Raw genomic sequence first — 15005 nt, 5'->3', positions numbered from 1 at the left:
TTTGCATATGGCAGCCATCTTGAATCAAAATGTCAACAATCGTTAACAATTGTGAACGTTTTGGCACCAAGCTCAAGGGAATTGGTCAAAAATTCAAAGACTTATTGACAAAATTATATTTTGCAAATTATGCAAATTAGCTCAACATCTAAGTGGGCTGAGCTAAATGATCCAATAGCAAATTAGTTTGTCTAAAGCCAAGGACAAAGCTGAGGGTATAGTGAGTCTGCAGGTGTGGGTATAAATGAGATATAACGGACATATATTTGATCAAGAACTAGTCCTTGGATCAAAACCCAATATAGACATATGTGGTATCATGAGAATCGTAAGAACCTGAACTTTAGTAATTATCAAAAAAATGTGGAACTTTCATTACTGTGTGATTGCAGCCTCTGCTTAAATAGAGATGTGCAGCTTGCCGTTGAAACATCACATAAAAAACAGCTGTAACTCAAAAATGCTTTAGGCATATGTTATGAAAATGCACAAGGTCCTTTTCCATGATGTTCAGAATATGTCTATCTCATTGTGCTGGTACTGCATCTCTAGGTGGCGGTGTAATCAATTAATAACCTGTGCAACCAGTTGCTGTCTAATTGTAGCGCCCCCTTTCTGTGCAATGTGGTCACATTTGGCACACTACTTCAGAGTAATGACGTACATATGTGTACCAAGTTGTGTTTGATTTGGGTGAAGTTTGTTGTAGTTATAGCTCAAAGAGTGCATCGAGGCCCGTCCATGCATATTTGTTAAATAACTGCCACAACAGCATGTCAAAAGTTCTAGATTTTTTTGATAATTATTTACCTACAGTCTATACAGACTTCAAAAATACCAGTTGTTTATTGATAAGACAAATTTCCAGGGAGGAGTGCGAAAAGCTCCATTTTCACATACCTGACTATTGTGGATAAAGTATGCATTTTTTGACAATAGTTGTAATTGCAAAGTTGTAAGGCAATTTGCAGAGTATGAAATAAAGCAAACTGCTTGTCAATATGTTTATATTTCGCTGAGATATTCCATATTTGCATGTTGAAAAATTGAATTGCGCCCCCTAGTGGCTATTGTTATGAAACTTTTTATGTGCTCAGGAAGTGGGGCCATGGACATACCATGCAAGTGTCATGATGATAGGACCTTGTTAAGGTCATGAAACAGCTGCTGAAATTTGATTGGCCGATGGTGGACACGTTTTTTCGAATATGACACCATCGTCATATAATCTGAGTCAGCTCATCACACACTACATGCATACCAAGCGGCATGTCAATGGGACAATCCTGTGAAGCGTAACATATTTTTTGTTGTTATAGCGCCCCCTAGGCTTGCAGTTGCACAACCAAGTACTCATGTCTTCCGGCCCTTATAGGGATCAAGCATGTGAAGTATCGCAGCATTTGGAGAAAGCGTTTGCGAGTTTCGAGTTATAGCTGTATTTGTCTGATTTTTGGAACGCGAGCTCTACCCCTGTAATTCTGGAGTCTGGAAGCTAAGCAGTGATGAAATTCCAACTTTTTTTGGATAATTATTAAAGTTCAGGTTCTTAGGATTCTGCTGATACCACATATGTCCATATTGGGTACATTTCCAGAGACTAGTTCGCGCTCAAAAATTTGTCCGATTTTGCATATTATGCAAATTAGCTCAAAATCTAAGTAGGCGGAACTTATGGGTTCTTGAGGCTTTTTTGTAGGGTCTGACCTGAGGAATCAGGAAAAAAAACAATTTCGTCTCTACGCCACACGGGGTAGGAGATATAGGGAGATATAGCGCCACCATCAGGCTGATTGGGTTGATTTTTTGTGCCTGAGTAGCGGGAGGGTTTACTACCAGTTGACCAAACGGCAAGTCTGTAAGACCTACGGTTTGGGCTGCCCATCGCGTTTCATCGGAGAAAAAGAAGAAGAAGAAGAAGAGGAAACAGACCAAAAACAATAGGGCTCCAGCACTTGCAGTGCTTGGACCCCTAATTAAAATCAGAACAAACACAATAGGGTTTCAAGCACTTCGTGCTCGAACCCCTAATAATAAAAATCTGAACAAAAACAATAGGCTTCTTTGCACTTCGTGCTTGAACCCCAAAAATCTTAACAATTATAATAGGGTTTCTAGGACGAAGAATTTTGTCTCTACGCTACACCGGGTAGGAGATATAGGGAGCAACGCGTTCCGCGTCGCTATAGCGCCACCATCAAGCTGATCGGGCTGGTTCTTTGCGCCTGAGTAGCAGGAGGGTTTACTACCAGTTGACCAAACGACAAGTCTGTAGAACCTACGGTTTGGGCTGCCCATCGCGTTTCATTGGAGAAAAAGAAGAAGAAGAAGAAGAAGAAGAAGAGGAAACAGACCAAAGACAATAGGGCTCCAGCACTTGCAGTGCTCGAATCCCTAAATATAGCCGCAAGCAACAATTCCCAGGGTCCGAGCTTGTATTCGCTGGTAGAAGAACAATGTGCTATCATATGAGCTGTCCTGACATAGTAGGGGCTTTTTGGGGACGTTGGAGTAGTGTTTGTAAGGTGTTCCATGCTGTCCTGGCATCTCTTTGGAGGTGTAGCGTGAGATGGAGGAGTAGTGGATGACAAAGACAGCATAGAGCACAGAAGTCACTCTGGAGTTGCACTCTGGTTTCTCACCCTACTGTTCAGGACCCCCAAACAGCAGATATGATGTGGAGTTGCTTGTACCTGAGTCTGTCATCAGTGGACACAGGACACTGTCTGCTGGCTGTGTTTGGTTGTGGACTATTCTCTGTCCAGCAGTGATGCTGAGAGATTTAATATAGATTAATGGGGCCCCCCTGAAGTTTTTATTTATTTGTTTGTTTGTTTGTTTTTTGGTGTAGGCTTGCTGTTTTTGCTGTAATCATTATTTTGAAATTTACCTGCCCAACATATTTTTTCTGATGTGTAAGCAGTTCCAATAAGTAAAAAAGAGAAGACAAAAAATTGGAGTAACATCTCAGCTACAGCTGGCTCTCGAAAAACAGTTCAATATTACGTATGTAACATATAGCAGTTGATAGAATAACATTAATTCATTCATTCATTATCTGTAACCGCTTATCCAATTCAGGGTCGCGGTAGGTCCAGAGCCTACCTGGAATCATTGGGCGCAAGGCAGGAATACACCCTGGAGGGGGTGCCAGTCCTTCACAGGGCAACACAGACACACACACACGGAAGTTTTGAGTCACCAATCCACCTACCAACGTGTGTTTTTGGACTGTGGGAGAAAACTGGAGCACCCGGAGGAAACCCATGCAGACACAGGGAGAACACACCAACTCCTCACAGACAGTCACCCGGAGGGGGAATCGAACCCACAACCTCCAAGTCCTTGGAGCTGTGTGACTGCGACACTACCTGCTGCGACACCGTGCCACCACATAGAATAACATACATAACATTAACGATGCTAACTACATTTGGGCGATACCAAAATACTTATGTATCCAAAAATACAAGGTTAAATTGAAATAGTTATGGGATGAAGCTGTTCCCTGAGTCACTAGATGAAAACGTAATCCCTTGGTCAACAATTCCAGCAGGGAACTCAGGGAGTAAAATTTATACACCTAATATAACCCCTCCAGTGTTCTTTTCACACTCAAGTCCCACTCCTCTCCATATGTAGAATCTAATTCACGTACCACTATTAATACTAACTATTAAATGAACCTCGGTATACTTAAGTTTGAATCAGAGGTAGCCAACACGTTGTCCAATGCCCATGGGCACCTGGTAGCCTGCAAGGACCACGTGAGTCACCTGTGGGGCATGTTCTTAAAATAACACTGGTCGCCATGGATCTCCATCTGTATTTAACTGTGTTTAATTGTGTTGCTTTTTTTTTTTTTTTTTTTTAAACCAACAACATTTGCGTGTATGTATATTTGGAAATGATGATATGATATTGAATAAAAGAATTTAAAAACAAAAATATTGTGGCATCAGCCATGTGGATTAGGCAGCCTACATACATCATATGTCATTTACACCCGGGTTGTAAATAGTCGTGTTTTAATGTAAATGTGTTTCAATTTATGTAGTGGTTTATGTGGGTCTTCGTCGTTTTAGCTTTCATTCTGTGTTGTGGTAATGTTTTGGTGTTTTCAGCCACTCAGTGTAAGGGAGGTTTTTATTCAGGTGGAATATGTTATTCACTGAAAGAGGAATAAACGACCATTCTGCACTATGTTGAATCCTTCTAAGTCTCCTTCCTCGTACACCACACCACAATATTTTATGTATTTTATGTACTTGGGGGCGACACAGTGGTGCAGCAGGTAATGTTTTTTTTTCCGTGTGGGTTTCCTCCAATGGTCCAAAACATGCTGGTAGGTGGATTGGTGACTCAAAAGCATCCATAGGTGTGTGTGTGTGTGGCACCCCCTCCAAGGTGTGTTCTTGCTTTGCACCCAATAATTCCAGGTAGGTTCCGGACCCACAGCGACCCTGAACTGGATAAGCGGTTACAGACATTGAATGAATGTATGAACGAATGAACTTGGGTCTGGGGTAAAAGTTCAATGTTGTACGCAAGACAAACCTCCGGGGGCAGCTACGATGGGCAGCAAGATTAGGTTTTTACCCCCAGAAACATGGTAGGAAAGCAAAAGTTACTATTTTCACAATGATTGGGAGGAAGAGTTCTTTTTTACAACAGTGAAAGGAAAGTGTGTATGTCTCAGCAACTCTGGCAATAGCAAAGCGGTACAATGTGGAGAGGCACTTCAGTACGTGTCACAAAAGTTTCCATGCTAGCTATCAACATAGCAGCACGCTACGGGCAGAAATATTCAGTGAGTAAAAACGGGACATGATATTAAGATGTGACAGTTAATGATTTCCTAAAAAATGTTACAGAGGTGTACATTTGTACAGAAATATAGCAGGCATGATTAAGAGGAAAATGCTACAAATTTGCCCATAAACAACTGTCAAATGTTAAAACGGATTGTGTTTAACAGAAATAACTAATGTTAAATGATTAAATATTTGTTTCCTATCCTGAATTATTATTAATAATTATTGTGAGGAATCATTAACATATTAATATTTAATATTATTATTATTAATAATATTATCATTAGTGGTGAACCATGCAACTTTGTTATTCAGGAAGTTTGTATCATATATGTAGCCCTTTGTATTACTCTGTACCCTTGAAGTAGCTCTCAGCTTCAAAACGATCGGTGACTCCTGGTTTAAACGAAGGCTGACTGATTCAAATTGAATGACAGAAACATTAGTATTAAATTATCTTCTCTGTAGGGTTGTGTAATATAAAATCTCAAATGCATTTATCTTAAAACATTTGCAGACAAATAAATGATAAAAGGAAATGTCCATGATGATGATAAACAATCAATGATGAGATGTCCATGTCTCTCACTAAAAAACCAGTCCTTGATAATATCTTTGCATATTTTTGCAGCTGTGACATGTCCACCAACAATGGAATATGGATTGTGTGTATCATCATGTCAGCACCACTGCCTGTCTTTGTCAGTGCCACTGTCATGTGGGGAAGAGTGTGAAGAAGGCTGTGTCTGTCCACAAGGAACCTACTACAGCACACTGACTAACACCTGTGTTACAAGGTACAGTGACATATTCATATTCGTAGCTTCATATTATAATACTTTTTAAAATTATGAGCAAAGTTGCACAGCATTATTGTGAGCTGTGCTATTACACCTATTTCAAGGGGAAAAATATCTTTAATATCTGTATAATTGAGGCATAAGACGACAAATAAAAATCTTTAGTCATTGCCAAGAAAACTGTGTTTAAAAACATCATACACATCATAGGCTTTTACAATTACATTTTGGAAATGAGGACACTAATTGTTGTTGTTTTGCAAGAGTAAATGTTGCAAATTTTTGCTTGATACTTGTGATTGCCATTTTATGAAGCCATTGCTTGTAATTCTTCTCTAAATGTTGCACCATAAGAGAGAGATCTGAACTGCTGGCAGTTGGGGGACTTTAATTTGAGAGGGTATTAAACATTCGAGAAAAAAAAATGACATGTGAAAAGCGAGATGATCAGTGCATACGCAATTCTTATGGAGCTAAATCAATTACATACATTTTAAAATATTTCTATTATATTTGTCTGAATTTTGATTATTCAATATATATTTGTCTGAATATTTTATATTTCAATTATATTTGTATGGCATTTGATTTGATTTCAAAATTTCATATCGTGAAATATTCAGATCTCACTGTGGAACTTTTTCTCAGAAGCCCTGGTTGAAATCTGGCCTATATTCCTAGTTTTGCAATCTGCATTTTTAGATTTGAATTTATGTGTTTTTTCAATCATTCATTCATTGTCTGTAACCGCTTATCCAGTCGAGGTTCGTGGTGGCTCCGGAGCCTAACCTGAATCACTGGGTGCAAGGGGAACACACACTGGAGGGGCGCCAGTCCTTCACAGGGCATTTATGGGTTTGTTTTTTTTAAATATGAATATTTCACCACCTCAAACATTCAAGTTTATCAAATGCCAGACAAATATAATTCAAACTAGAGCCGCTAGCGGCTATCTGCGGGTTCAAGCACTAACTGGCTTAATATGGCAGTCAAGTTAAATCTGACAACTCCTGTAGTATGAATTAATTGGGAGAGGATGTATTGACATTTGTGGCTATGGCAAAATTGTTAGACATTGAGCCAAGTAGGTATGTGCAGTGTCAGATTATTTGTAATAAGTGCTTGTGTTTGTGACTTGTGTTCTACAGTCTCTGAGGTGTGTTTGTTTCTGAGTGATGTGTGTGATGTAAGAGGGTCTTTGTGTGAGGTATATAATGTGTGAGCAGTGCTTACTATAAACTTGAATATTACAGGTGTTGGTCATAAAATTAGAATATCATGAAAAAGTTGATTTATTTCCATACTTCTATTCAAAAAGTTAAACTTGTATATTACACTCATTCATTACTCACAGACTGATATATGTCAAGTGTTTATTTCTTTTAATTTGATGATTATAAATGACAACTAATGAAAACCCCAAATTCAGTATGTCAGAAAATTTGAATATTGTGAAAAGGTTCAATATTGAAGACAACTGGTGCGACACTCTAATCAGTGAATTAACTCAAAACACCTGCAAAGGCCTTTAAATAATCTCTCAGTCTAGTTCAAGATGGCGCCGAGGACGGCAGCCACGGTGACGAGCTCCTCCGTGTTATGTTTGTTTTTGTTAATTAATGTTGTCTATTGTACCTCAAACTTGGTCAGCTGGAACAGAGAACAGTTATTAACCACCAGGGACAACATTTCTCCTGATTTTATGCCGGAATTTATTCAAAAACCTTCAGAGTGTGTGGAAATCTTTACAACGGCCGCGCTGACGCTGCTCGGCCTCGCAAGGAGACGCTGGAGTCGCAGACGAAGGGGCAGACGCGCGGGCGCGCTCGTGCGTCTCAGGCGGCGCGGGCCTCGCACACCTCTACCATCATTATTCCTCTCCAACCTCCGATCTCTCAGCAACAAAACTGAGGAACTACTCCTGCTCCACCGGACCAACAAGGACTTCTCCTCTGCTTCTGCCCTCTGCTTCACGGAGACCTGGCTGAACGAGCTGATCCCGGACAGTGCGTTGGACGTACCGGGCTTCCAGCTACTGAGAGCGGACAGAGACGTGGAACGTAGCGGGAAGAGTAGGGGAGGAGGAATCTGCTTCTACATCAACGAGCGCTGGTGTAGAGACACTACAGTATTGTTAACATCATGCTCTCCTCATCTGGAGTCTCTCTTCATTAACTGTCGGCCGTTTTACTCTCCCAGAGAATTCAGCTCCTTCATTCTGGCCGGCGTGTACATTAGGCTGAGTGCGTGCACCACCGACGCGCAGAGACAACTGGCCGAACAGATAATGGAACTAGAGAGAGACCATCCAGACTCACTGCTGATCATTCTGGGGGACTTTAACAGCGCTAATCTCACGAAGGAGATGCCCAAATACAGGCAACATATCGCGTGCGCTACACGTGAAGGCAACACACTAGACAAATGCTACACAAGCATCAAGAATGCCTATCGCGCTGTTGCGCGCGCCGCTCTCGGGCTCTCCGATCACAGCCTCGTTCACCTCATTCCCACGTACCGGCAGAAACTCAAAACCAACAAGCCGGCCATTACAACAGTGAAGAGGTGGACCAGTGGAGATATAGAGAAGCTGCAGGGCTGCTTCGAATCCACAAACTGGGCTGTGTTTGAGGAGGTGACAGACGGACTGGACGAATACACAGACGCTGTGACGTCATATATAAGCTTCTGTGAAGACAGCTGTATTTCAACTAGAACATGTGTTAAATACAGTAACAGCAAACCCTGGTTTTCTATAGAACTGAAACAGCTTAGGCGAGAGAAGGAGGCCGCATTCAGGAGTGGAGACAGAGCTGTCTACAAAAAAGCCAAGTACAGATTGGAGAAAGGGGTTAAAGCAGCGAAAAGAAAGTTCTCAGAGCAGCTGAATAACCACATCACAGCTAACGACCCATCGTCAGCCTGGAACAGTCTTCAGCTTCTCACTGGCTACAAGGTGAGAAATACCCCCCTCCACCTGAACGACCGTCAGCTCACCAACGACCTGAATGAGTTCTTCTGCAGATTTCAAACAATAGACAATCAGCAGACTCTCTCACCCCATCATCAACCCCCCTCCTCCCCCACACTGGCTCTCACACCTCCACCCCCAGCTTGTCTCACCATCAGCCTGCAGGACGTCCACAGACTCTTCAGCAGACAGAAGGTGAAGAAAGCCCCGGGACCTGATTCAGTTTCTCCATCCATCCTAAAACACTGCTGTGACCAACTAGCACCAGTCTTCACCAGCATCTTCAACAGATCACTGGAGCTCCATTGTGTTCCAGCCTGCTTCAAGACCTCCACCATCATTCCAGTCCCCAAGAAATCCACCATCACTGGATTTAATGATTACAGACCTGTCGCCCTGACATCTGTGGTCATGAAGGTCTTTGAACGCCTGGTCTTAGCCTACCTAAAGACCATTACAGACCCCCTGCTGGACCCCCTGCAGTTTGCATACAGAGCAAACAGATCTGTTGATGATGTGGTCAACCTAACTCTCCACTTCATCCTTCAGCATCTAGACAGCTCTGGAACCTACGCTCAGGTTCTGTTTGTTGACTTTAGCTCGGCTTTCAACACCGTTGTGCCGCAGCTACTTCAAAGCAAACTGTCCCAGCTGTCAGTGCCGGACTCCATGTGTCAGTGGATTGCAAACTTCCTCACAGACAGAAGACAGTATGTGCGGCTTGGGAAACACACCTCAGACCTTCGAACACTCAGTACTGGAGTTCCACAAGGGTGTGTTCTTTCACCCCTTCTCTTCAGCCTTTACACCAACGACTGTGTCTCCAAGGAACCAGCTGTAAAGCTCCTGAAGTTTGCAGATGATTCCACTCTGGTGGGCCTCATAGCCAATAGTGATGAGTCTGCTTACAGAAAGGAGGTTGGTCAGCTGGTGTCCTGGTGCAGTGACAACCACTTGCTGCTGAACACAGACAAGACTGTAGAGATGGTGGTGGATTTCCGACGCAACCCACCCCCTGTATCCCCCCTCTACATCAAGGGCACCGCAGTTTCCACTGTAGAGTCACTCAAGTTCCTGGGCACCACCATATCCAGGGACCTGAAGTGGGAGAGGAACACCGTCTCCATCACCAAGAAAGCTCAGCAGAGAATGTTCTTCTTGAGACAGCTCAAGAAATTTGACCTGCCACAGACCCTGATGATCCAGTTCTACACAGCGATCATCGAGTCCATCATCACCTCATCCATAACCACCTGGTTTGGTTCCTCTACCTCACAAGAAAGAGCCAGGCTCCAGCGCATCATCAGATCAGCAGAGAAGATCATTGGATGTAACCTGCCAACGCTTCAGGAGATCCACACCAGCAGGGTGAGGAAACGCGCTCGCAAAATTATGCTTGACCCCTCACATCCTGGACATCACCTCTTCCAGACTCTCCCTTCTGGTAGAAGACTAAGGATCATCAAAAGCAGCACAACACGACATGCTAACAGCTTCTTTCCCAGAGCTGTAGCTCTCCTCAACCACAGTGAACACCTCTGAGTCTCCAAACCACTGAACTAAACCGACTGGACATAACTGCACTGAACAGGACACTTTACTCACTTGCACTATGCTATTTTGCACAGCTGTACAGAAGTTCTATTTCTGTAACTTCTACAACAATATATAATATAACCTACTTTAGGAATATCTGGAAACATTTATATTCATACGCATATCTGTACAGTATAGATTTTATATTTTACGTTGTCTAATTTATGTCTTAACGCTCTTTTTTTCCAGTACTTAACTGTATTTTTTTAGTCTATTTATTGTTTATTGTACCTCTTTTAAAGTTTTGTTAACAGTCTGTGTACGTGTTACATGTCATACATGTGTTGCTGTCACCAAGACAAATTCCTAGTATGTCTAACATACCTGGCGAAATAAAGAGATTCTGATTCTGATTCTGTAGGCTCCACAATCATGGGGAAGACTGCTGACTTGACAGTTGTCCAAAAGACGACCATTGATACCTTACACCAGCAGAGCAAGACACAAATGGTCATTGCTAAAAATGCTGGCTGTTCACAGAACTCTGTGTCCAAGCACATTAATAGAGAGGAGAAGGAAAGGAAAAGATATGGTAGAGGATTGTTAAATAAAACCCATTCAAAAATGTCAGGGAGATTCTCAAAGACTGGACTGCAGCTGGAGTCAGTGCTTCAAGAACCACCACACACAGATGTATGCAAGACATGGGTTTCAGCGTTGCATTCCTTGTGTGAACCCACTCTTGAACAAGAGACAGCGTCAGAAGCGTGTGGCTTGGACCAGTGTAAAGTTTCCACAGTTAGTGATGGTTTGGGTTGCCATGTCATCTGCTGGAGTTGGTCCACTGTGTTCTCTGAGGGCCAAGATCAATGCAGCCATCTACCAGGATGTTTTAGGGCATTTCATGCTTCCTGCTCTGACCAACTTTATGGAGATGCAGGTTTCATTTTCCAACAGGACTTGGGACTTGCACACAGTGCCAAAGCTACCAGTATCTGGTTTAAGGACCATGGTCTCCCTGTTCTTAATTGACCAACAAACACGCCTGACCTTAACCCCGTTGAAAATCTACAGGGTATTGTGAAGAGTAAGATGCAATACGCCAGACCCAACAATGCAGAGGAGCTGAAGGCCACTATCAGAGCAACCTGTGCTCTAGACAGGCTACTATAGAGTAGTTATATATAAATATAAAATATTTAAATGCAGGTGGGCATTTAAATGCAGGTTGCCTCGCACTACAGCCAATCAGAGTGCAGCTCTTGCCTTTTAACATGTCAGGCATTAAATGGGACACTGTACTCTGTGAGAAACAAGTGTAAACATCAGAAACTCAGTACATCAGAATAAAACACACAATAACAAAGGGTATTTTCTGACTTTTGAGGGTAAATGGCCACTTGAAGAGGTATAGGAGACTTTATAATTTTTAATTATGGTATGACCATTAACCTTTGCAGGTGAATAGGATCTTAACCTCCATATAGATCAACAAAACAATATTTAGTTTTGTAGTTCTATCTGGTGGTGAAAGAATTTACTACTGTACCATAGTGTTGCTAAGCAGTTACAGTCTTTCATGTTAGAACTGTTTAAGGGAGTACTACTCTATGGATATTTTCCTAACATGGACATATGTGGTATCAGTGGAATCCTAAAGACCTGGCATATAATAATTATCACTAAAATGTTGAACTTTCATCACTATGTGGCTTACAGGCCGCTCCAAATGATAGAGATCCAGCATGAATTCTAGAAATCACAAATGCACCTATAATTCAAAAACGCTTTCCCCAAAAATTTCAAAACTGCACATGCTTGATCAGTATGAGGATTAGATGACATGATTAAATTGTGGTGCCACTGCAATCCTAGATGGCGCTATAACACAAAAAAGCAAATTTTATCAGTTATTGTCCAATTGTAGCGCCCCCTTTTGGTGGATTGGAGTCATATTGTATATGCTTCTTCATAGTAAGGCCTTACATATGTATGTCAAATTTAGTCTTGATTGGGCTGAATTTGTTTGAGTTACAGCTGAAAGAATGTTTAAAGCTCCCCACACTTCGATTTATTGATTTATTACAACAAAAGTTTGTCCAAATGTTGAACTTTTTTTGATAATTATTGACCTACAGGCTCTGCAGATTCTAACAAGGTCAATTATTTGGGAATAGAGCAAAATTCCACAGACTAGTTTGAAAAAGTTCAATTTTAAACAACTGGCAATTGAGAAAATACAATGCATTTTTTGACAACACTTGCAAATATAAAGTTGTGAGGCCCTCTGCAGAGTATACAGAGAAGTAAACTGCGTGTCGATACGCTTAATTTTCGCTGAGAAATATCATATTTTCTTGATATAGCGCCCCCTAGTGGCTATCGTTACGAACATTTTTATGCACTTAGGGAGTGCTCCCAGGAACATACCAGTCAAATCCCATGATGATTGGTCCTTGTTAAGGTAGTCAAACAGGTGCTAACATCTGATTGGCCGATGACGTTCACAATTTTGCCCGAATCAAATTGTCCTTAATTTTCCACTTATAGCCTTGCCCACAGAAGCAGCATGCCAAACGGCAGTCCGATCCGCCTTGCGGATGCTGAGATATACACTTGTAGCATTTACAGCGCCCCCTATATGAATATTGGCTCCTCATTTTACATGCTACCTCAGAATCATATCTGGAAGTAGAATATGAAATTTGAACACATTGGAGTAAAGTATGAAGTTGTTATAAATTTGTAAGTAAAACATACGATAAGCCGAAGAGGTTCATTTGCATATGGCGGCCATATTGAATCCAAATTTAAATTTTTTTGATAATTATTAACCTTCAGACTCCTGCAAACTTTTGGCACCAAGCTCAAGAGAATTGGACAAAAATCCCCAGACTAGTTTGCAAAAGTAGGTTTTGCAAATTATGCAAATTAGCGTGATAATAACGTTGGAAAAATGAAATTTTGACTAACCCGTTTTTGATTTGTCAGGACCCAAAGAATCAGTGGAAAAAAAGATTTTGTCTCTACGCCTCACGGTGTAGGAGATATGAACCTAAACGCGTTTCATTTTGCTATAGCGCCACCATTAGGCCAATCAGTGTAATTTTTGTTGTCCTCCGAGATGCACACAATGACTTTTACAGGAGAAAAAGAATAATAAGAATATAGCCACAAGCGGCGATTTACGGCTTCCTTGCTTTCTATTCAATAAACTTGCTTACTTTTGCCACTTTGAGATCATACACAACACTGCGTATTCACTGCTGACTTAGGAGATCCAAAATTTCTGATTTTGATCTGTCTGTGAGCCTCAAGCACCATTGCTAAGCATTATATGAGATGGGTGGTGGATTATTCACAGTGCAACACTGCCATCTGGTGGTGGTGTTTTGTACTGGACTTTATGGATCAAACCAAGCAGTGCTGTTGGAGCTTTACCCACATACATTTGAACATGAACTACAATGTGAATTATGACCTGATATGCACATATTTGGTATCAGCAGAATCACAAGAACCTGAACCTTAATGATTATTTTAAAAATGTGGAATTCCATTACTGCATGGCATCCAGATGCTACTAAAATAGGTCTGTGACTTGCCTTAAAAATATCACACATGAACAGCTGTAACTCAAAAATGCTTTTGTCAAATGTTATAAAACGTCAAAGCTTCTTTCATTTGTGCTCCAAAACAAATCATTACATTTTGTTAATAATAAGATAAGATAATCCTTGGATGATGGGCTCTCAGCACTCTTCACTGCACAGTGTGTATCAGTCTGTCACTGCCTGAGAGACAGTGGGTAGAACCGACCTCAGTATAATCCATGCATCACTACTTACAACATATACACAATAAGTATGTATGTATATGCTATACAGGTACACATATACAGCTTGTGTGTATATATATATATTCATATGTTATATCACTTTGTAAATGTTGGAAACATATATATTTTAATTATTATTTGTATTATTTACTACTGTTGTCTCTTAGTAAAGCTATTTGAATCTGAGAGAGAGAGAGAGAGATAAGAGGCAGAGAGCATGTCAGAAGGAATAGGAGGGAAGGGGGGAAGGGGGACTCTTCAATAATGCCTTTGAATACATAGCTGAGAATAACTCACATATGTTTGACCGCAAACTAGTCTGTGCTTAATGACTTAATATGGACATATGTGGTATCAGCAGAATCACAAGAACCTGAACTTTAATAATTGTCAAAAAAAAAGTTGAAATTTCATTACTGCGTGGCATCCAGGTTCTGCTTAACACTGGTGTGTAACTTGCATTCTAAACATGACACATAAACAGCTGTAAGTCAAAAATGCTTTTGCCAAATGTTATGAAAAAACACAAGCTTTTTTCATATGTGCTTCAGAACAGATCAATACATTTTGTTAGTACTGCATCCATAGGTGGCGCTATAACAAATTAAATCTTATTTTTAAGTACTTTTTCCAATTCTAGCGCCCCCTGTATGTGCATTTTGATCATATTTGAAACACTTCTTCAGAGTAATATCTTGCACATGTGTACCCGTTTTGGTTTGATTTGGGTAAAGTTTGAATAAGTTATAGCTAAAAGAGTGCATCGGGCTCCGCCCACTCATGTTTGTTGATGTACTGCAGCAACAGCGTGTCCAAATCTAAACATTTTTTTAATAATTGTTTACCTACAGGTAATACACTTTGCAATGAGACCAATTGTGTGTTGATAGGATCAAAATCCACAGACTAGTACGATAAACTCCATAATCACATACCTGACAATTGAAGAAAATCTATAATTTTTTTTAAATAGTTGCAATTGCAATATTGTTAGACACTAGGTAGAGTGTATTATGAAACTATTAACATGTTGATAGGTTAAAATT

General features: G+C 40.9%; 1 protein-coding gene across 1 annotated transcript in view; it reads left to right on the top strand.

Moving 5' to 3' along the window:
* Positions 1-15005, top strand: part of LOC136679069 (otogelin-like) — a 509929-nt gene that overhangs the window by 197514 nt on the left and 297410 nt on the right. The window contains exon 20 of the mRNA XM_066657350.1: positions 5446-5611. Within this exon, the coding sequence (XP_066513447.1) occupies positions 5446-5611 (166 nt within the window). The remainder of the gene's footprint in view (positions 1-5445; positions 5612-15005) is intronic.

The sequence above is a fragment of the Hoplias malabaricus genome, chromosome Y (assembly GCF_029633855.1).
Source record: "Hoplias malabaricus isolate fHopMal1 chromosome Y, fHopMal1.hap1, whole genome shotgun sequence".
NCBI classification, from domain to species: domain Eukaryota; kingdom Metazoa; phylum Chordata; class Actinopteri; order Characiformes; family Erythrinidae; genus Hoplias; species Hoplias malabaricus.
Note: the sequence above shows the minus strand (reverse complement) of the source record. Positions and strands in the feature narration are given on the sequence as shown.